This window comes from Podarcis raffonei, chromosome 8 (assembly GCF_027172205.1).
Source record: "Podarcis raffonei isolate rPodRaf1 chromosome 8, rPodRaf1.pri, whole genome shotgun sequence".
Taxonomy (NCBI): Eukaryota; Metazoa; Chordata; class Lepidosauria; order Squamata; family Lacertidae; genus Podarcis; species Podarcis raffonei.
The window spans coordinates 74,575,898-74,599,556 of NC_070609.1; the positions used below are offsets into that span (position 1 = coordinate 74,575,898).

General features: G+C 44.5%; 2 protein-coding genes and 1 long non-coding RNA gene across 5 annotated transcripts in view; 1 reads left to right on the top strand and 2 right to left on the bottom strand.

Annotated features, from left to right (window-relative positions):
* The window catches only part of LOC128419763 (solute carrier family 2, facilitated glucose transporter member 5-like), a 35,513-nt gene extending 22,271 nt beyond the window's left edge, over nt 1–13,242 (bottom strand). For 2 of the 3 annotated variants that reach the window (XM_053400862.1, XM_053400860.1), the window contains exons 1-3: nt 9,732–9,822; nt 817–906; nt 1–71 (exon numbers count right to left, since the gene is read on the bottom strand). In XM_053400862.1, coding sequence (XP_053256837.1) covers nt 1–71; nt 817–856 — 111 coding nt within the window. In that variant the 5' untranslated portion in view covers nt 857–906; nt 9,732–9,822. Of the gene's footprint in view, nt 72–816; nt 907–9,731; nt 9,823–13,193 lie in introns of those variants that run through there. The other variant, XM_053400861.1, reaches the window with a different exon arrangement.
* On the top strand, nt 1–16,300 carry LOC128419772 (uncharacterized). The gene is made up of 4 exons (XR_008331913.1): nt 1–65; nt 9,726–10,121; nt 14,527–14,661; nt 16,127–16,300. It is a non-coding gene; the product is annotated as an uncharacterized LOC128419772 (long non-coding RNA).
* The window catches only part of LOC128419765 (solute carrier family 2, facilitated glucose transporter member 5-like), a 20,025-nt gene continuing 9,934 nt past the window's right edge, over nt 13,569–23,659 (bottom strand). The window contains exons 7-13 of the mRNA XM_053400865.1: nt 22,477–22,602; nt 20,491–20,678; nt 19,341–19,451; nt 17,991–18,092; nt 15,285–15,360; nt 14,548–14,675; nt 13,569–13,977 (exon numbers count right to left, since the gene is read on the bottom strand). Coding sequence (XP_053256840.1) covers nt 13,801–13,977; nt 14,548–14,675; nt 15,285–15,360; nt 17,991–18,092; nt 19,341–19,451; nt 20,491–20,678; nt 22,477–22,602 — 908 coding nt within the window. The 3' untranslated portion in view covers nt 13,569–13,800. The remainder of the gene's footprint in view (nt 13,978–14,547; nt 14,676–15,284; nt 15,361–17,990; nt 18,093–19,340; nt 19,452–20,490; nt 20,679–22,476; nt 22,603–23,659) is intronic.

A 23,659-nucleotide genomic window follows, 5' to 3' on the forward strand; every position in this document is an offset into this window, starting at 1 on the left:
CCTTTCAGTGGGTTTGTCTTCCTCTTCGCTTTTCATTCTCTCTGAAGCAGGGCTCTGAAACCAGGGTTCAGCTGTGGAAGAGGAATTAACAGTCGATGAGCAATATTCAGAAAAGAAACTGTGCAAATGTATAAAACAATGACAAACCAAACAGAAGGGCACAGCAATAAAATTACTAATAACTGTTCCGTGGTTTAGAATGCCAGGCATAGAAAACAAAACTATAAGTTTATGTAAAATTTAAAAACAAAAACAAACAAAAAACCAGTCCCTGGCAAGTTTTACATGCTGCAGTAAATACAATATTTAGCCCCTATGGAAGAACTGGATGCATTCTGATCTGAAATGAGTGAAGAACCATAAAACACATCCACCCTGGCAATTTCCATAACAAGAGTTTGATTTTTAAAAAATATTGAATACATCACAATAAAAAGTGTAATACACAAGAGCAGGGGTAGGCAACCTAAGACCCATGGGCCAAAAGTGGCCCACGGGGGCCGTTTAACCGGCCTGCGAGCCAACCCTGAACTGAGCCACCCGCTTGGTGAGTCCCCAGGTGCTGCACTAAACTGGTGCAGCGGGGCACGGGGACTCGCTTCTGCGGTGCCGAAAATCACATCTGTTCAGACGCTGAAAATCGTGGCTGCACGTGTGTGATCCGGCCCACGGAGGGATCTCCACTGGTGCGAACCCAGTCGAGGTACACCTTGCCGACCCATGCACAAGAGCATGCCATGCAGGGGACTGGGCTAGATGATCTTTGGGGATCCCTTCCTAGTCTATAGAATTGCTCTATGTGTTATTGATACTCACACTCCAGATTCACAGGGTCATTTTGTTGGACCTGTTCCATATCTGCTATTGGGCCCCCAGAGCACAGATTCACACAAAGTGGCAATCAACCTTGCAGGATTCAAAAGGAATTATTTGAAATGCATATGCAGGACAAAGGTACAGAGCAATAAGCGCGCAATCTGCACACCCCAGTCAGGGTGTGCCCACTTTTTATAGACTATACAAAAAAACAGAGAGTGAGACTTTACATTCTTATCCAATCAGGCTCTAACATTCCATGTTTCTCCTTTTGAAGGTTAACACTTCTTAATTTACTCGGAGGACTTCCGGTTTGGATCGCAAGCAGCAGGGAGCGCGGAGAAGCCGCTGAAGGGCTTTTCTGAGCTGCACGGGGGCTTGGGGGCAACGCAAAGGCACTGTGACCCCCAAAATCTCAAGGGGGGTACCCTTGAGGGAAAAGCTAACCAGCAGCGTTGGAGTGGTTCCGACGTTTTTTCGGGGTTTTTTTTAAAAGACCTGGGAGCGACGGGACTGAGAAACGCGAACAGTAAGCTCTGCGGACCCCGTGTGGTGATGCCTCTAGCTCTCACTGGAAAGGCGACAAACCTCCGTAACTTCAAGAACAGAACCCTTAGTGTTTTTGGAACAATCTTGGGCTAAAAATATGGATTATACACTAAGTGAGCTCTGGGTGTAAAAGGATTTAAATGAGGAGCCCGACCTGTTTTTCGGAGTCAAAATGGCGCAGGATATAAAGTCGTAAGAGCGAAAAAAGGAAATGACCAGTCACCCGCTGTAGAAACAGAAAAGTGAAAGTCCTCAGCAGCAATTAAGCGAGGCAAAGGAAACAAAATAAAATAAAAGTAGCAGAAAAAAAGACCCTTAGAGACTTTGTATTTCCTTTGGGGAAAGCACTAAAGAATAAGAGGAAGAATTAAACAGAGTGGCTACAAAGAAAAGGAACAAGTTGAAGCCCTAAATCTTAAGACGGAAATATAAAGGAGAAAGGGGGGGAAGAGGTAAGACGGAATACATAAAGGCTTCAAAGATGCTAAAATAATAATCTCCACTCACTACTCTTTCTGCTTCAAATCTTGGACTTTTTATATCATAAGTTTGGGCAAGTAAATGTTGCTTTTCCCCCCAAACCTTAACTTCGGACTCTAACCTCCCCCCCTTAAAAGAACTTGGGCTTTTGATTTCTTCTTTACTCCCTCCTGCTATATGGTTCGATCAAAGATTTTAGAAGAATCAAATAAAAAAACACAAAAAGAACTGAAGGAACAAAGGAAGGAGACAGACAGGATAAAAGGGGAACTTGGAGAACTGAATAGGAACCAAGATCAAGTTTTGGACAATTTAGCGATGATGGAAATGAAACAAAAACAGTTAAATTTAAAGCTCAGAGGAGTAGAAGAAGAACCTAATGAGAACATCAAAGAAAAAATGATTAAAGAATTAGCGAAATGGTTAGAACTGAAGGAAGAAGAAATTGCATATACGATAGAAAACGCTTTTAGAATAAAAATAAGGTCCAAACAAGTAAAATCAAAAAAAGTTCCGGGAGACTGTTTAGTTATATTTAACTCGATAGAGATGAGAAATACAATATTAAGAGAAAGCTATCAAAAGAAATTGATAATTGAAGGCAGACCAATTATCATTTTTAAAGAAATACCAACCAGACTCCTACGCAAAAGAGAGGGATACAAACAGTTAGTAAGTGTTTTAAAAAAGAACGGCATACAACACAGATGGGAATTCCCTGAAGGGATTTCCTTTTTCTATAAAGATAAAAGATTTAAGATTACTGAGAGCCAGGAAGTGGGTAAATTCCTACGTAGATATGAAAGAGATCTTGGGAAAGTGGAGGAGATATGGAGGGAGAAATGGTGACCTAGAGGAGAGAAGAAGAAGAAGAGAGAGAGGAGGAGAACAGGAAGATAAAGGAAGGGAAAAAGAAATGGAGAAAGAAGAAGGAGAAGAGGGAGAAGAGGGAGTAGTGGAAGAGGAAGAGGAAGGAGAGGAAGAGGAAACAGAAAACAAAACCACCCGAATATAATTTGATAATTATTTGTACATTGGAAAGTAAATATAACAATGAATCTGAAAATTTTGTCATGGAATGTGAATGGTGTGAATGAGAAAACCAAAAGGAATAAAATTGTGAATGTCTTGAAAAGAAAGAACCTTGATTTAATCTGTATACAGGAGACACATGTGACCAAAAAGCACAAACATATCCTGATAAATAAAAAACTGGGAGTTGAATTCATAAACTCCATTGCAGAAAAAAAAAGAGGAGTAGTAACATATATCAAAGAAAAATGGGAACCTAAATTGATTTATAAAGACGATGAAGGAAGGATATTGGGGGTGCAAATTAATTTCCAGGGTGAAAAACTTAATGTGATAAACATATATGCCCCGAATTCGAACAAATTGGAATTCTTTAAGAAATTAGAGCAAGTATTACTAGAGTTAGAGTGCAACAGGACGATATTATTGGGAGACTTCAATGGAGTGCCGGTACCAGAAATTGACAAACAGAAAAGAAAAAACGTAACCAAGGGAAACTGCCAAGATCCTTTAATAATCTAGAGGAAAATTTAGATTTAATAGACATCTGGAGACACAAACATCCAACAGAGAAACAATTCACCTTTTTTTCAGAAACACACAAAAGCTGGGGCAGAATTGACCAAATCTGGGTCTCAAGAGAACTTACACTAAGAACCTCAAAATGTGAAATTCAACCAAGAACTCTCTCTGATCATAATTTGATAATGTTGGAAATAAAAGGTATATCACAGGGGGGGTTCAGATGGAGAATGAATGAATATTTATTGGAGAGTGAAGAAGTTATTGAAAAGGCTAAAGCCACCCTAAAAGACTTTCGATTTGAACCTTAATACAGAAACAAGCATAGAGGTAGTCTGGGGTGCCAGCAAGGCAGTCTTAAGAGGCTTCTTCATCCAGCAAAATAGCTATAAGAGGAAAATAAGAGAACAAAAGAAAGAAGAAATTCTCAGTCAGCTAAGAGAATGCGAGAACAAATTAATAACAAATCCAAAAGATGAACAAAACATACAAATAACAAAAATATTACAAGCACAGTATTCAATGCTGACAAATCAAGAAATCGAATGGAAAATTAAGTTAATGAAGCAAAAATATTTCGAATCAGCTAATAAAACAGGTAAATTACTAGCTTGGCAATTGCGAAGAAGGCAAAAACAAAATGTGATAAATAAGATAAAAATAGAGGAGCAATTGATAGAAGACCCAAAAGGAATAAAGGAAAATTTCCTCAAATTTTATGAGAAATTGTACAAAAAGGAAGACGAAGACGTAACCCAAATAGAAAAATATTTAGAAGACTGCAGTGGGAAGACCATAACAGAGGAAGAAAGAGCTCAATTAAACAAATCTATAAAAATAGAAGAGATCCAGAATGCGATAAGAAAAATGAAATTAGGGAAGGCCCCGGGACCGGATGGACTATCTGCCAAATATTACAAAGTATTAGAAAATCAATTAACGCCAGTGCTATGTGACATCATGAATAATATATTAAGAGGAGGAAGGATACCAGAGTCATGGAAAGAGGCCCACATTACGATGATCCCTAAACCTGATACCGACAAATTAAACATCAAAAACTATAGGCCTATATCATTATTAAATAACGACTACAAAATCTTCGCAGAGGTAATGGCAAATAGACTTAAAAAGTGTTTAGTAAATCTAATTCATAAAGATCAAGCAGGATTCCTCCCAAATAGGTTCCTTAAAGATAATGTAAGACACACTATAAACACCATTGAATATCTGGAGTGTAAGAATGAGGTACCTGCAGCGCTGATTTTTATCGATGCGGAGAAGGCATTCGACAATGTCTCATGGTCGTTCTTACTAAAAAGCATGGAGAAAGCAGGGATAGAGGGCGAATTTATGGAAGGAATAAAGGCAGTATATTCGAATCAATCTGCCAAATTGATCATAAATAACAACTTAACAAATCCATTCAGAATTGAAAAAGGAACAAGACAGGGTTGCCCTCTTTCCCCGCTTTTATTCATTATAGTATTAGAGGTAATCGCGAACAAAATAAGAGCAACACCAGAGATTCGAGGGATTAAAGTAGGAATGAAAGAATACAAACTAAAAGCATACGCAGACGATTTGATGCTATCCCTAGAAGAGCCGCAAAAAAGTGTCAGCAAGGCGCTGGAAATATTAGAAGAGTACGGCAAACTATCCGGTTTTAAATTGAATAAATTAAAGACAAAAATGATGGTTAAAAATCTGGGAAAGGATGAAAGAGAAAAATTAGAGATACAGAATGGAATTAAGGTGGCCAAAAAAATAAAAGATCTGGGAATTTGGCTAACTACAAAAAATATAAATCTAATTCAGGACAATTATTTGACAACATGGAAGGAAATTAAAAAAGATCTAGATACATGGAATAGAGTCAAGCTTTCGTGGATGGGAAGGATGGCGGCAATAAAAATGAACGTACTCCCAAAAATGTTATTCCTGTTCCAAAACATCCCAGTGATTAGAGGTTCCATAATGTTTAAGGAATGGCAGAAAACCCTTTCGAAATTTATATGGCAAGGGAAAAGACCGAGAATCAGATTCAAATTACTCACAGATAGAAAAGAAAGAGGGGGATTCTCGGTACCAAATCTGAAATTATACTTCGAGGCCGCCTGCCTTTGCTGGATCAAAGATTGGATAATTTTGGAAAACACTGACTTGTTAGACCTAGAAGGGTTCAACAATAGGTTCGGTTGGCACGCCTACTTGTGGTTAAACAAAGAAAAGGTACATAAAGGGTTTTCAAGCCATATTATTAGAGGACCACTATATGAAGTTTGGGAGAAAAATAAAAAACTTTTAGAATGGAAAACACCCTGGTGGTTATCGCCAACGGATATTTTAATAACTAAGAAAGTAAATATGGAAGGAGAAAGACTGACCTACGAAGACCTACTGATAAGATCAGAAAGCGGCTTGAAATTGAAAACATATGAGGATTTGAAAGAAAGATTAACAGGCTGGCTACAATATCATCAAATAAATGCAATATGGATGGAGGATAAAAAAGCAGGGATGAGTGAAAAAAAATCCAAATTTCAGATAGAAATAATTGAAGGTAAAACCAAGTTATTATCCAAAATGTATGATATACTATTGGAATGGGACACCAAAGATGAAGAAATAAAAGAGGTTATGATAAAATGGGCAATGGACTTGGGATACAATATAGAATATGAAATTATGGAACAATGGAATAAAATTTACGGCAAGCGTCACACTTAGAGAAAATTTGGAGAAGATGATGTATAGGTGGTACATCACACCAGCAAAATTAGGAAAAATGTACAAAACAGGAAATAAGGCCTGCTGGAAGTGTAAAATCAAAGAAGGCAATTTCTACCATATGTGGTGGACCTGTGAAGAAATGAAGAAATTCTGGGATTTGATTTATAACGAGTTAAAAAAAATATTTAAATATACTTTCCCTAAAAGACCAGAGGCCTTTTTACTAGGAATAATTGGGGATGAAATTAAAAAAGAAGATAAGATTTTATTCCAATACTCGACAGCAGCGGGCAGAATACTAATTGCACAAAATTGGAAAAGTACAAATATACCAACGGTAAGAGACTGGCAAACAAAATTATTTGAATATGTTGAACTAGCAAAAATGACGCAAAAAATTAGAAACCAAAAAAATACAAAGTTTATTAGTGATTGGAATAAATTTATGGTATACATTGAAGGAAACTACAGAAATTTAAAAACTATAGCAGGTCTGTTATAAAACTTACGATGCACAAACCATCAATAACTATTAGCTGCAGAAAATAGAAAATTTCTTTTCTTCAAGAAACCCAAAATCGGAAAGGAAGGAGGTCAATAGGGGTGTAGAAGAAAGATCTAAATATCTAAATATATAAAGATTTAAAGAATAAGATAAAGAACTGTAACAGAGATTGATGTTCTTTTTGGTGTTATGTATGGATATTTTTTCTTCTTGTTTTCCCTTTTTTCTGAAACTTGTTTCGTTTTTTGTTTTCTTTTTTGGTTTTTTTTCTTTTCTTTTTTTGACGTTGTAACTGAAACTCAATAAAAAGAATTAAAAAAAAACACTTCTTAATTTACTCATTTTTCGTTTGTCTGCCTGCTACGGCCTTCCCTGTCTTATAACAGTTGCTTTGTTTGTCTGCCTGGTTATGGCCTTGCCCGTCTTGTAACAGTGGCTTTGATAACAGCATGCTGGAATTTCTATTTCTGAGGCCCTTCAATTTGTGTTGACAATAAGGTTTGCTTGTTTAACCTCCCCTTCAGTGCTCCAGAGTGAAGGCTCTGCAATGCTTTTGAACAGAGAATGGTTTATAGCAGGGGAAGGCAACCTAAGGCCTGGGGGCCGGATGCAGCCCAATCGCCTTCTCAATCCGGCCCGCGGATAGTCCGGGAATCAGCGTGTTTTTCCATGAGTAGAATGTATGCTTTTATTTAAAATGCATCTCTGGGTTATTTGTGAGGCATAGGAATTTGTTCATATCTTTTTTTTCAAAATATAGTCTGGCCCATGGCTGAAAAAGGTTGTGGACCCCTGGTTTATAGGATGGAGAGGCAGGGGGATATTATAAGGAGGCTGTTGAGTAAAAGAATAAAAGTGTGAAAACAAAGGTCCATCTGGACCAGCATCCACTAGCAAGCCACCTCCAGGAAGCTCATAAGGAGGGCATGGATAATAACTTGGACCTCTTCTTTGACCACCAGCATCTTAGTCCAGTGGCCATCACACATTGTTGTTGTTGTTTAGTCGTTTAGTCGTGTCCAACTCTTCGTGACCCCATGGACCAGAGCACGCCAGGCACTCCTGTCTTCCACTGCCTCCCGCAGTTTGGTCAAACTCATGCTTGTAGCTTCGAGAACACTATCCAACCATCTCGTCCTCTGTCATCCCCTTCTCCTTGTGCCCTCAACCTCTCCCAACATCAGGGTCTTTTCTAGGGAGTCTTCTCTTCTCATGAGGTGGCCAAAGTATTGGAGCCTCAGCTTCAGGATCTGTCCTTCCAGTGAGCACTCAGGGTTGATTTCCTTCAGAATGGATAGGTTTGATCTTCTTGCAGTCCATGGGACTCTTGAGTTTCCTCCAGCACCATAATTCAGAAGCATAAATTCTTCGGCAATCAGCCTTATTTATGGTCCAGCTCTCACTTCCATACATCACTACTGGGAAAACCATATGTGGCGACAAATCTCAAATTCACACTTGGAATATTTAAGCAAAGCCAGAAGCTTTGCCAAGTAGTCAAAGAGGGGTGGCAGGAGCCCATTTGGACTGGTAGAGCTGAAGGCAGGGAGCCCAATACATGAATTAATGGATTGCATGGATAGTTCCCTACAGGGCTGTAGCACCGTAGTAGAGCATCTGCCTCCTATCCAGAAGGTCCCAGGTTCAATCCCCAGCATCTGCAGGCTTGGCTGGGAGGGACCCTTGCCTGAAGCTCTGGAGAGGTGCTGCCAGACGGTGTAGACAACACAGATCTAGATGGCCCAGTGGTGTGATTCAGTAGAAAGCAGCTTCCTATGTCCAGAGCGCTTCCCAGCTAAGGATTGCACACGGCCGAGAGTTAACGCTTTATTGTCACTCAGAGTTGCTTCTACAGCTCTGCAAAACTATGCACACTAGTCTAGGCAGCCATTCCCAGGTCTATGATCTATGGAGCAGTTGCAGCAACTGGGGACCACTCCCCCTCCACCAGTTTATGTAGCTTCCCCCAATGAGCTAGAGACTATGCCTTTGTGGAAGCTGCCTCTGCTCTTCTCACTTCAGTCCCCTCCTGGTTCAGTCTCCTCCTGGGAGACAGTGATGCAGAGGAGGCTGGGGAAGCACCCAGCCTTTCACTTACCTCTTCCTCCCACTCCGAAGCTTCCCCAGCCTTTGATTCTTGCTTCCTGGCTAGTACATGTCCCCACGAACTACTGCCCCGCTCTCCTGAGCCAGATTCCAGCCCCTCTTCCCCCAATGTACCCTTGTCAGCATCCTGCCAGTCCCTGCCATTTCCTATATCTGGGGGGGGGGGATTCAACACAATGGTCACCTTCCCTTCTGGGTAACTGCTTGGGCTGCCCAGTGGTGGTGGGCGGGGCCAGAGGCAAAAGTGGGTGGAGCAATTTCCTGCTTGGCAGGGGGTTGGACTCGATGGCCCTTGTGGTCTCTTCCAACTCTATGATTCTATGATTCTAATTAATGTGAACTTTACCTTTGCCGAGTAGGCTAGTTTCTACACCCCTCTCTCTCCTCTATCCAGGTGAGCAAGAGTTCAAGGATACATTCCAAGCAGGCAAAATTACTAAGGGTATGAAGGAAGGCCAGGGTGGGTGGTGGCTTGAGGAGAATTCTGAGGGCCAGATACAGAGGCTTGGAGGGCCAGATTTGGCCTAGGGGGTGAGCTATTTCATCCCTATCTTAAGGGATTAGCTTACAGATGGTCCCAGGTTGAATCGCAGGGCATATCCTCGTAGGGCTGGGAATGTCACCTGCCTGAAACCTGGAGCTAAATGGACCATTGGTCTGATTCTGTGTAAGGCATCTTCTTATGTTCCTATAAAACCTATGGAGAGTAAAGCAGTACCTCGGGTTAAGTACTTAATTCGTTCCGGAGGTCCGTTCTTAACCTAAAACTGTTCTTAACCTGAGGTACCACTTTAGCTAATGGGGCCTCCTGCTGCTGCTGCACCACCGGAGCACGATTTCTGTTCTCATCCTGAAGCAAAGTTCTTAACCCGAGGTACTATTTCTGGGTTAGCGGAGTCTGTAACCTGAAGCGTATGTAACCCGAGGTACCACAGTAATTCCCACAGGGGCGTTCGGGGATAAATAGGCAGAGAGGACGCAGACTGACCACAGCTTTTCTGTACAGGTGAGTAGAGAATGATGTCAGCCAGTCCCTATTTTCCCTTGAAAACAGGCACCAGGAAACCAAACACCATTGCGAGATCCAATCGGGAGAACGGCGCCAGGAAGTTCCATGGGAAGCTGTTGGCAGTTGGCAGTGGAGGCGAGAACCAATCACGGCAGGAAGGAGGCGGGGACAGAACAGTGCTGTTCTGAGTAATAGCCCCCAGTGGTACAAAAGGAAGGTTGAAGGCTTCAGTGGCACCCTGGACAGAGAGCTCTGTGCACAACAGATTCCAGCCACATCCGACAGCCTTACCACGTGGTCAGACAGTGTTGGAAGGTGGAGTGGAAGGCAGGGAGCCCAAATGGTAACTGGAGTCAGAGCCAATGAAAGGTAATGTAAAGGTAAAGGGACCCCTGACCGTAAGGTCCAGTCGTGGCTGACTCTGGGGTTGCGGCGCTCATCTCGCTTTATTGGCCGAGGGAGCCTGCATACAGCTTCCGGGTCATGTGGCCAGCATGACTAAGCCACTTCTGGCGAAGCAGAGCAGCGCACGGAAATGCCATTTACCTTCCCGCCGGAGCAGTACCTATTTATCTACTTGCACTTTGACGTGCTTTCGAACTGCTAGGTTGGCAGGAGCAGGGACCGAGCAATGGGAGCTCACCCCGTCGCAGGGATTCGAACCGCCGACCTTCTGATTGGCAAGTCCTCGGCTCTGTGGTTTAACCCACAGCGCCACCTGTGTCCCAAAGAAAGGTAGAGCCAACCAATTCTAGAGTTGTCCCCACTTTCCTCCTCCCTGCTGAATTCTACAAGGAGCTGACAGGGAGGGCGACCCACAGATGTAGTGGTCTGGGACTGTGGAGGGTCAAAGACCCTTTACTATTTCTGCAGCAGGGGCCTTCCTTCCAGAGTCCTACAGCTGCCCAATCAGCATGGTGTGGAAGCTTGCTAGCCCCTGAAAAGAAGTCTTCTCTCCCTTTGTGATCTTTGGAGCCAATCTGAGTGAAGAATCGAGTTGGCCACTGAGGATTGGCTCCTAGGGTCACTCTGGAGTTCTGCATGCGCCAAAGCTGAGCATTTAGGAGCACTCAGAACACAAGGCGTTTGGTTCCAAGAGAACAATGCATTGCAAGTGCTGTTATGCACAATGGAACCTCAGGGAAAACAAAACTGAAGTCACTCTGGAAAGAAGGCATCAGAGCGCTCCAAATCATTTGCCCATTTCTGTGTACAGAAAGTGGTAGATCTAGCTGAAAAGCAGAACACGAAGATCTGAACTGATGCATTATTTGCCCATATATGTGCACAGAAAATAGTGTATGTAGCTGAATGGCAAGACACAAAGATCTGCATTGATTGTTGCAATGCATCAATTATTATTATTGTTGTTGTTGTTGTTGTTGTGCAACTATAAAATTACTGTACAGTATAATATAATATTTGGAAGTTGTATAATCTTAGAAGGGGCGAGGCTGTGACAATTAAGAAGGGGCACTGCACTTCTCAGTTTGCCACTACACTACTGGTGCCAATACCCCTCGACCAGTAGCAAGTAAGAAAGCAGGCAGGTGGTGGCTGGCTGTGTGCAGACTGAAATTGTTGGAACAGTGCCCCACCCTCACTATAACTGGGCAGCCACCACTGTGGTCAATGTCCATCTCAGCAATCAGGAACATAGGCTGAGGGGTGTGTGGCTACACCTGGCAAATCTAGACTTCAATGGGGATTTGAACCCGGGACCACCTTTTGCTCTTCTCTGCTACCCAGGCTTTTGATGCCCTAACTTCGAACCCAGATCTCCTACAGACCAAATTTCAATGACACTTGTTCCCATGGTGCAACTCCAGCCTTGCAAATCAGCTTACTAAAAGGTAAGGGTGACCATACAAACCTTTTAGCTAGTAAGCCTGCCCATAAATGCTAATCATTTTAAGGTATCTGGTTCACCCGAAGCGAGAGAAAAAAATAGAGAAGGAATCCCATTTATATTGGATCAGGTCTGGTCACCTGGAGTCGAACCTTTGTTACCAGAGACGAGTGGGTATGTATAAGATTTTTATTGAGTGCCGTCCGTCTTGGCAATATGATGAACCAGTGGAGTGCTGGAGATGCTGGGAGCACTGGTGGAACCAATCCGGTACTCCCACCCACTGCGTTGCCACAGCCCCATGTCCACCTCTGTCCAGGCAACCCACAACAATGCCAGCGACAGGCAGGCAGCTCTGACCCACCATGCTGTGTTGTAAAACACAGTGAAGATACATAGACAGTAAAAGGAGGAGGGTGCAGGATGTTGTAAAAGATCTAAGATCATAGAACTGTAGAGTTGGAAGGGACCACAAGGATCATCTAGTTCAGTGTTTCTCAAACTTGGGTCTCCAACTGTTTTGGAACTACACTTCCCATCATCCCTGACCAACTGGTCCTGCTAGCTAAGGATGGTTGGAGCTGTAGTCCCAAAACAGCTAGAGACCCAAGTTTGGGAAGCCCTGATCTAGTCCAACCAGTACACAGCTGTCCCATATGGGGATCAATCCTGCAACTTGGCATTAACAGCACTATGCTCTAACCAACTGAACTATGCAGGCTGATGTCCATGGAGAAGTGCAAAGGAATTTGCAGGCACTGATAGATTATGGTTACCAGCTGTCCCCATTTCCCGGGGGCAGCTCCCCGATTTACAAATCTGTCCCCGGACATAATCCATCCCCGGAATGTCCCCTGATTTCATTTAATGTCCCCGGATTTATATTTTAAGTGTTATAGATTTATTAATAGGGAATTAATGTTGTGTGATTGGTTCAACGGCACAAGACACATCATATGGGGACTTCTGGCGTGGCAAAATGGCGGGCTCCATGGCAGTGAGCAGCTCCTGAAGCCAGCCAGAGCCAGCTGTGCTACCAGACTGGCTCCGGGCTGCTGAGACTGCTGCTGCCACCGCCACTGCCGAGGGGGAACCAGGGGACGCCCAGCACATCAACTGGGGGAACCACTGATGCCCCCCCGCCCGTGACCCAAATCGAGCCGGGAGCGAGAGAGCTCGGCTACCTGGCCGACTGGCCAGCAGCGCTCTGGGGCCAAGAAAACCCTGAGCCGATGTAGGGAGAAGGAGGAGAGGAGAAGGAGAAGGAAGAGAGAGAAAGAGGAAGGAGAAAAAAGAGGGGAGCCCCAACCTTGCACCGCTAACGCTGTTGAGGAAGAGAGCTAGGAGAGCATTGGGAGGGCAAGGACACGTGGCCAAGCCCAGGCCCGACCCGAGCCTACTCCATGGCGGCTAGTGCTACAAGAGAGCAGGTCAGGGCCCAGAGGAAGGCTGTGTGACAGAGGAGACCACAGAAGAGAAGATATTACTCTTTTTTAAAAAAAATAAATTAATAATAACTTTTTTAAAAATAACCTTTTTTCTCTTTTTTTAAAGTGTCCCTGGATTCTTTGAAAAAAATCTGGTAACCTTACAATAGATGAATCTGCAGCCTTCTTCTTCCTCAAGCGCCTGCCTGCGATGTTACCCTTGCTCTCCTGATAAGGCCCCTGCCTGGTTATCTAACTGCAATCTCTGCTTGTGAACATGACTTGATTTCTGTGTGTGTGTGTGTGTGTGTGTGTGTGTGTGTGTGTGTGTGCGCAAATGCCTCTGTGTGATTTATAGGCCTGGGGACTCCACTTTTGTGGGTTCCCCAGAGGCCGCAGCTGTTCTGGCCAAGTAAAGCTGTCTCAAACAGCACAACGGGTGTGGTGAATCGAAGGAAACCGACCACAGTGCAGGCCCCATTACCGGCGGTTGTGATTTTGTGGGCTCGAGAGTCATTTCACACATTTGGCTCTGGACTAATTGTGCTCGCCCTTCGTGATTTAATAAAGAAACAACATTTATGGTAGAACAATAGAAAAGTGCACACAGGGAAGGGGAAAACAGCTTGGGTTGCTCTTCTGGACTGAAAGGAAAATGGCCGTACGTGTTAACAGAGCTGAGGCAACTGAAGGACAGCATGAAGGGGATCTCTTTGGACCGTTGTATCTTAAAAAATAACAATTGAGCACAGCATCGACACCTTCTGAGTTTCTAACTATCTGGGTTTCTATCTATCTGTTGCTTATCCTCCTTGGCTTGGAGATCCATGGACTTGCGGATTTCAAGAAAGGTCATGCCTCTGGTTTCCGGAACCATCGCGGAAGTATAAATAAAGGTCACCATGCAGAGAGGCCAAAGGATCAGGAGGCTGTAAGGCCCAGTGAGCGGCTGGAGTTGGAAAGACAAAAGGGGGAGGGAACAGAGGGAGGTAAGCAGGGGTTGACCAATGTGTCCCGGCGGGCTCCTTGTTTTCCCAGTCTCCATTTCAGCTCTGGGCATTTCCGCCACAGTTTGTGAGTTGTAACCAGGAAAGGTCGTTTTGTCGAGCACGCAAAAGCGGAACGGCCAGAGTCCTCAGTGCAGGAACTTCACCTGGCCTACCAATTGCAGGGGCTTGTTGTCCTGTCCTGCAGGGTGTAGGGAAAGGTGAGGTTCAAGCCAGGCAGAAGGCAAGGTGGGACCAGGTTCCAGCCGCCTGCAAACATGAAGGCTGTGCTCTAGGGAGCAACTGAGCTCAGAAGCTGCTCAAGCAAGGAGCAAGCTGGAGCTGAGCTCTTTTAAACAGCAGCAGATGCAAACTGGTTCCCTGCATTCTCCCAGCATTCCCACGTCATTTCCTACCGTTGGGGCGGAGCTGTTGTGTTTGCTAGATACCGTTTGTGGCTCAAAGAAATGTGATTTTTATTGCTGTTTTATTTATTTATTTCCCGCTAAAAGGGACTTGGCAGAACCACTCACCTCTAGCTTAAGGAAGATCCCCACAGCAAAGCAGCGGGTGACCCAGTTCACTATTCCACCCAACGTGAAAGCTGTGGCCCGTGATGATTGAAGGAAGATCTCGAGAGTGACCACGTAAGTGACTATAGCTGGGAAGACAGAACGAAGCTGGGTGTTGAATTTGGCTCCCTCCTCCCAGAGTGATTTAACAGTCACACCCTCTTCCCAGGGGACTCTGGGAATTGTGGCTCTGCGAAGGGAACAGGGGGGTCTCCTAAGCACTCCACAGTTCCCATAATTCTTTGGGGGGGAAGCCATGATCGTTTAAAGTGATACAAAACTTCTTTCAACATACAGTACAGATAGGGCCCTCCAGATATTTGGAGCTATAGCTCCCTTCCAGTGCTGGATCTATGTCTTTTCCATCTTAATTAATTAAATTTGCATATCACCCTTCATCCAGAGGTCACAACACAAAAATACAACATGAGAACGCAAAACACATAATAAAACAAAATCAAACCGATAACTCCCCTCCCACCCAAAAAAAAACACATTTAAAAGGCCATAGGTTGTTTAATCAGCCAAAGGTCTGGTCAAAGAGTATCATTTTTGCTTGGCAAAATGATAAAGATATTTAATGAAGGCGCCAGCAAGTCTCCCCGGCGAGAGCATTCCACAAATGGGGAGCCGCCGCAGAAAAGGCCCGTGTTCTTCACCCACCTCAAATAAATTTTGTGTGTTGCCTGAGCCCTTACCTGGCCCAAGCATGTATCCAGTGATCATGGCAATGACTAAAACGGAGCTCAAGTAAATCATCCATGGCTGCATGGGCTGTTGGAGAAAGAGAGTTGTGCATGAGCGAGGTTGCCTCTCGTTTTGAGGCAGGGGTGGGGAATCACCACACCCTTTGACTTGGACGATATAGGCATCTTTGTACACACACATAACTCCCCCATATACATGTCTCTGAGTACATTCCTTGAACTCCTTTGCAATATCCAGAGCGGGGTGAATTTTGCCTCCATTTGCAAATTGCTATGGAAAGCACAGATTGGTTAGATTTCCCCTTGAAAGCAAACTGAGTGGAGTTTTCTGCCCCATCCATAGCTAGAGCCTGCCCTGGGACCTTATTATTTATTGAATTTATATCCTGCCCTTCCTCTCGGAGGATCCCAGGGCAGCCAACACAGCAACGATTTTATTAAAATGCCAAATCAGAGCGCCAGTGTGGTTTAGTGGTTAGAATGTCGTCCCGGGGACCTGGGAGACCAGGGTTCAAATCCCCCAATCGACCATGAAGCTTGCTGGGTGAACAATTGGACGAAGTCACTGCCTCTCAAGACTAGTCTATGGGGGGAGGGGAGAAGCAAGTACCCCACCTGGAGAAAAAAAAGGTGGCATATAAATGCAATAAAGAAAATAAAATCAAGCTTAGTACAAAATCATCATGGAAAACAGGCATGAAATCTCAAAGGAGAGATAAAGAGAGATCCCAGAGACATCAGTTACACAGTCCACACTTACGGTATAACAGGAATTATATAACAAGTTTATAAAAGTAAAAATGTGATCAACATCGATATCTCTTATTTTCCAGGGGGACCAGCTGTATTTCCAGCAAACCTTACTGCCCAGCCGGAAACCAATATCCCCACTTGTGGAAGGACGTGCAGACCCAGAACTAGCCTCCACAGTCGCTTACAGATGCTCTGTTAAAACCGTGTTCATGGAGGACAATCTTATTCTGCTGTGAGTGATCACCAAAGAAGAAGCAGCATGTTGTTAAGTTGTGGGTGAACATATCAGACGACACAGCGATTCTTCAAACAGCTATTGTTTATTCACAGGCCAGAACAGAACTGAACTGAAGGGTTCAGCCAGCCTGCTTATATAGAGCTCCATTAGAACACAACAGTAACCATTTTCTGTAGCTATCCAATCACTGAATGTCACTTTCGATCCCTCATTTGCATATGTGGACCTGAGTGAAAACTATCTGCAGTATCCCCCTGCTGGCCCAGGGTGAGAACTTCAATACATAACACATGTATTCCCATTTTACTGTATTATCCACAGCATTTATAGCTGGGAGAGTGGATATGTTCTACGTTTTTGACATGGAAAATAAAATCATGCCAAATGGAACAAAATCTGCCCTTACTTTTTTGACCTCAGTCTGTATGCCAGTTTTTCTAGTAGGACTGATTCTCACAAAGCGCTCTAAAAACAGCTGGAACAGTCATAAAAGTTGTTAAGAGGTTAAGTAAAAAAAAATAATAATCTAAAAACAGTTTTGGTTAGAAACATCTATTTCAAGAAACGTGGGGTTGTTGTCCTTGATTGATTTATTACCCTAAGGTCCCAGGGCAGTTTAAAACACAGTATTAAAAAGAGTTTAAAACAGCTTGCAATCTCAAAAAATTAGCTACGTCCTAAAAATACACACAAGGGTCAAAAGCAAAGGCAAAGAGGTACGTCTTCAGCAGTTGCCAGAAGCTTTATAAGGAAGGTAACAGACACACTTCTGTAGGGAGTTCCATAACTTAGGGGCCACTGTAGAGAAAGCTCTCTCCTCGGCCGCCACTACCACCACCCTGCGGCTCGGCGGGTGGAGGAACTACCAAGAGCTCCCGCTACTGAAATCTCAGAATCCAAGAGGATTCTGGGAAGGAGGAGGTTCCTCAGGTATTGAGGACCTGAGTTGTTTATGGTGAAGGCCAGGTTAGAATGCCTATTATTATTATTAATAATAGGAGTGTGGTGTGCCAAGGAGTGTGGTGGAGTCTCCTTCTTTGGAGGTCTTTAAGCAGAGGCTTGACAACCATATGTCAGGAGTGCTCTGATGGTGTTTCCTGCTTGGCAGGGGGTTGGACTCGATGGCCCTTGTGGTCTCTTCCAACTCTATGATTCTATGATTCTATGATTATTATTATTATTATTATTATTATTATTATTATTATTATTATTAATTATTATTAAGAATTATTATATAGAATTATAAGGTAAAGGTAAAGGTACCCCTGCCCGTACGGGCCAGTCGTGACCGACTCTGGGGTTGCGCGCCCATCTCGCTTAAGAGGCCGGGGGCCAGCGCTGTCCAAGGACACTTCCGGGTCACGTGGCCAGCGTGACGAAGCTGCTCTGGAGAGCCTGCACCAGCACAGCACATGGAAACGCCGTTTACCTTCCCGCCATAAAGCGGTACCTATTTATCTACTTGCACTTAGGGGTGCTTTCGAACTGCTAGGTGGGCAGGAGCTGGGACCGAACGACGGGAGCTCACCCCGCCGCAGGGATTCGAACCGCCGACCATACGATCGGCAAGTCCTAGGCACTGAGGTTTTACCCACAGGCCACCTGCGTCCCTATATAGAATTATAATAATGGCCTAAACAAAGCAGAATAGCTAATTTTAATGAATGACATTCAGCTCTGCATTCTGCCGGTCACGATTTACTCACCTGAAGTTCGAGGGTCAAGGTTAGCAAGACGCAGGCAATGCTACAGATCAGAAATCCTAAAAGTAGGAGAAACCTCCGCCCCACAGAGTCAATGACAGACATCTAGGGAATATAAAGGCAGGGGGGGTGAGAGAGAAAGGAAGCCTTTGATCACAGCCAACAGCTTCAGGTTGCAGAGTTACAGCTGATTTATTGATTTTACATGCAGGTCCCGCTTACCGGACATAAGGCGTTCCCAGGAAATTGTTCGTTAGGCTAGTGCTCACATAACGAGCTGACAATTTCCATTGTTTCCTATGGGAACATTTTAAATCCAAGATCCCCCCCTCCCTCTCTCCACGGTTTCTGCCCAAAAATAGCTGCTGCCGACCAGCAAACCAAGTAAGGAACTGGCCAGTTTTCCTCAAGACAAACTTCCTAAATGCATGCAAATACCTGCGTGTATTTATTTAACAACAATTATATCCTACTTGATTGTCATGAAGCCTCTTAGTTCACAGGAAATATCAAAAATTATCAATAAAAACATGTATTTTTAAAAAATATCCAAAATATTTTTAAAACCAACAGGAGAAAAAGAAATAAAACGAAACTAACTGTGGCCTAAACCAATTTTGTTTTAAGCGGGTGCTGAAAAGAAGACAGCAAAGGTATCTATCTGCCTGATGTCAATAGCATAGGTGCTGCCACGCTAAGAGATCAATTTCTTACAAGTGTTTATACAGTGGTACCTCAGGTTAAGTCCTTAATTCGTTCCGGAGGTCCGTTCTTAACCTGAAAGCACCGTTCTTAACCACTTTAGCTAATGGGGCCTCCTGCTGCTGCCGTGCCGCTGGAGCACGATTTCTGTTCTCATCCTGAAGCAAAGTTCTTAACCTGAAGCACTATTTCTGGGTTAGCGGAGTGTGTAACCTGAAGCGTATGTAACCTGAAGCGTATGTAACCCGGGGTACCACTGTAGTTTATTTAAGAAAATATACATACTGCTTGACTGTAGGAAAGCTAAGCGGCTTACAAGGAATATAAAAATATAAAGAGTTAAAAGTTTTTTTAAACAATTGATTGGATGTCTTGCGCAACAAAACTGCTCCTCCCCCCCAAAAAAAAAATCCCCAAAAGATCAAGCTTTTTGCAATAAGGAAAGTTCTGGAGGAACGTAAAGAAAAGTTGCCTTGATGTGGCCTTATCTAAACCCTCTTTGCCAACAAGCCAGACTGAATAGATAAATAGCCAACATCATGTAACCTCCCTCTCTTTAATTGGTAGGGTGGGAAAACTATAGGCCAAATGCAGGTCTCTCTGGGATTGAGTTTGGAGATTTGAAAGGGAAGGAGAGAGGGGATGGCTCACCATTATGGAGGCTATAAACAAGAGCCAACATGTCACACACAAATTCATATAAAAGATATGGCTCTCTTTGCTTAGAAGCGACCTGTAGATTTTCTCTGCGTAGAAGTAGCCCTGCAAGCAGATCACAGCAAACAAAGACATCAGCTGCGGAAGAAGATGCCGGCTACCAGGAATTTTCAGGAAAGAGGAAAAAGCAAAATGAAATAAAATAGAAACCATGCCAAACAACCCTTCGCTGATGAGAGCTGCCTTTAATGTATTTTAGAATCATAAAGCCAAAGAACTGGAATGGAGCCCAAGAGTCATCTCCTGCAATGAAGGAATCGCGCATAACAAACCCATGGCAAGTGGCCATTCAAGCTATGTTTCAACGCCTCCAATGAAGGAGGATATTTATTTATGCATTCTATTCTAGGCAATGCACCCACATTTGATTTCATCCTTCCCTCAGAGGTGTACACGGTAACAAAATAAAAAAAACAACAAAAACAGCAACACAGGGTTGCCTCACGTGACATGAGGCAATCGCCCCCACCCTGTCAAACTTGGCGTGTGAGAGCTGGGGGTGTCAAAATGGCTCCTCCAGCTGGATTCAGTTCCCCACCTGCTTCACCTGGAAGAATGTTCTGGAATTCCTTGTCTGGGTGGGTGGGTGTGCGAATGCATGCACACACACACAAATCAGCAACCTAGTGTTACAGCCTCTGAATGCTGATTGTAGAGCAAAACTTCTCAGAAGATGTTTTTTCTGACAAACATAAGTGAAATTCTTCAATGGTTCGAGAGGAGCTTGAAGAAATATATTCCTGAACCAGTGAAGAATATCAGTTCTCCCCTGGAGGTGATCTGGCTTCCCTGAAATTTGCCAATTTTGGCCACAACTGTGGGTCCAGCTTTACTATATCATTTCACTGCTGAAGGACGTAAAAGCCTCAGTCCTCTTTCCTTCTGGTCTTCCTTTCCTTAGCCCTTTCTTTCCGTCATTCACCAGTTGAAAAAAATAGCCAGCCCCCCCCCATTATTACAGGAGCCAATGTCACATGACCCTCAGGCACTTTCTGGGACAGGAACATGCCCCCTCCCGGCAGAGAAAGGTTCCTCATCCCTTCTCCCACAGCTCCTGAGCCACTTGGAACATTGGCTTCCTCACCCCAATTATGCCAGAAAATTGCTGGCCCCCCAACAAGATGACGACGGTGATGACTTGGCGACGGAGACTATGGCTTTTCAGAAGCGAAAGTATCGTCATGCCCTTTTCTTGTATCTCATACTTCTCCTCCTTTCGGAGCTCCTCAATCTCATTTTCCATGTCAACCTTGTTCCTGAGCATTCTCAAGGCTGGGTGGGGAGAGAGAGAGAGAGAGAAGGAGAGAGAATCTGAGGAAGAAAGAGTATTCAAGCACTACGCACTGTCCAGACTAGAGTGTAAACATCACATACCCTCCAACATTTCTCCAATGAAAATAGAGACATCCTTTTCCATAATACTTTTATTATGTATACCCCACCCATCTGACTGGCTTGAACCCAGCCACTGTGGGAGACTTCCAACATGTTGTTGTTGTTTAGTCGTTTAGTCGTGTCCGACTCTTCGTGACCCTATGGACCAGAGCACGCCAGGCACTCCTGTCTTCCACTGCCTCCCGCAGTTTGGTCAAATTCATGTTTGACCTATGCAATATTTTTCTTTACAGCATTGGACTTTTCTTTCGCTTCCAGGCATATCCGCAACTGAGCGTCCTTTCGGCTTTGGCCCAGCTGCTTCATCAGCTCTGAATCTACTTGTATTTGTCCTCCGCTCTTCATCAGTAGCATGTTGGACGCCTTCCGATCTGAGGGGCTCATCTTCCAGAGTCCTAACTTTTATATGCCTGTTGTCTTTGTTCATGGAGTTTTCTTGACAGGGATACTGGAGTGGCTTGCCAGTTCCTGCTCCAGGTGGATCACGTTTGGTCAAAACTCTCCACTATGACCTGTCCATCTTGGGTGGCCCTGCACGGCATAGCTCATAGCTTCTCTGAGGTATTCAAGCCCCTTCGCCACGGCAAGGCAGTGATCCATGAAGGGGACTTCCAACATAGATAAAGGTAAAGGGACCCCTGACCATTAGGTCCAGTCGTGACCGACTCTGGGGTTGCGGCGCTCATCTCGCTTTATTGGCCGAGGGAGCCGGTGTACAGCTTCCGGGTCATGTGGCCAGCATGACTAAGCCGCTTCTGGCGAACCAGAGCAATGCACGGAAACGCCGTTTACCTTCCCACCGGAGCAGTACCTATTTATCTACTTGCACTTTGACGTGCTTTCGAACTGCTAGGTTGGCAGGAGCAGGGACCGAGCAACGGGAGCTCACCCCGTCGTGGGGATTTGAACCGCCAACCTTCTGATCGGCAAGTCCTAGGCTCTGTGGTTTAACCCACAGCGCCACCTGCGTCCCTAATTCCAACATAGATAAAAACATAATAAAACTGCCTTCAGATGTCTTCTAAAGGTTGTATAGTTACTTATCTCCTTCACCCGAGGGTTGCGTGACTCCATAACCCTCCAACTTTTCTCTGATGAAAATAGGAGCCACCCTACCATACCCTCCAATATTTATCTGATGATAAATAGGGACGTCCTATGGGAAAGTGGGATATTGCAGGATCAAATCAGAAACTGGGACGGCTTCTGTAATCCCGGGACTGGAAAATAGGGACACTTGGAGGGTCTGACATCAGTCACAGCCCAGGCAAACTTTGACGGGCAGGAGGAGCAAACGCTTCCCTGTCAATCCCGATATCACTTCCCACCTCCTTGCAGCCTTACCTGGAGACACCAGGGATTGGGCCCGGGGGCCTTCTGCATACAAAGAGTTAAGTTGTGGGTGAACATATCAGACGACACAGCAATTCTTCAAACAGCTCTTGTTTATTCACAGGCCAGAACAGAACTGAACTGAAGGGTTCAGCCAGCCTGCTTATATAGAGCTCCACTAGAACGCAACAGTAACCATTTTCTGTAACTATCCAATCACTGAACGTCACTTTCAATCCCTTATTTGCATATGTGGACCTGAGTGAAAACTATCTACAGTATCCCTCTGCTGGCCCAGGGTGAGAACTTCAGTACATAACACAAAGCTACAAAGCCAGCCTACCTTTCCTCGCTTTTGCTTCGTTCTTCATTTGAATAAACAGGTAGCGAGGACTTTCAGGGCACAGGAGCAGGAGCGGGATGTTGAAGAAAGCAACTATCCCAGTCAGGCCCAGCATCACTGGCAGACCTAAGAAAACGAGACAAGTGAATAAGTCGCGACAAGGTACGTTTACAAAGTGAAGCATGGAGTGGAGGCAGTGGAGGGGGGAGCACTTTTCTCCCTCTCTCCTAACGCTAGGACCACGACACATCCTGCAAAACTGAATGCAGGGCAGAGAAAAGAAGGGGCCGACCACAGGAAGAGCTGAACTGTGGAACTCACTTCCACAAGAGGCCAGGGTGGCCACCACCAACTTAGATGGCTTTAAAAGAGGATGGGACAAACTCATGGAGGAAAGGGCGATTGATGGCAACTGGCCTGCTCCGGAAGGCTCTTGTTATGTTTTTTATTTTATTTTCTGTAATGGGAATTGGGGTTGCTCGTGCGTAAGTTGCCGCTACTCTTGGCAAGGTTGCCTGGTTAAACCTTTCCCTGGCTGCACAGCCCTGACTCCGCGGCTGTATCAGTCACTGGCAGAATCCGTCAGTGGGCGTTTCCTGAACTTCTTCCAGCATAAAAGTTCTTTGACGCCAAGTCTCCGCCTAGCCTCCCTGCGCGGAAGTCTTCTTCCTGTGTGGCCAGCGGAGGACCCGTGCTCTCCCCGCTGGTCTCTGGCGAAGAGTCCTGGAGCCATCTCTCCGAAGCCCTCCTCTGCTCCCCTTTCTCCCTGGTGTCACGCTGATTTCCTTCCGTAGATGAGTTCCCTCTCTCCCTGCTGGGCCCTTCTCCGGCATCGCTCGGGAGCCTTGCCTCCACTCCTGGCTCCGATGGCAGTTCCCTGACATTTTCAATTATGTTTTATTAAGTTTCAACATTTTAAACATATACAATCAAAGCACAATTTCATATTTTCTCTTATTTTTTTGACCTCCCAACCCGTTTTCCACGGATTTGTGGTTTCTCCGCTTCTGCTGCCCCCTATCTTCTGTATTATAATCTAATTACTTCAGTTGCCCGTTGCTCACATCTCGCTCGTGAGTTCATCATACTATATTTCTCTAAGCAGTTCAAAAAAGACATCCATTCTTCCATAAAATGATCATCGTGAGATTCTCTTAATTTTGCCAGTTCTGCATAGTCCATT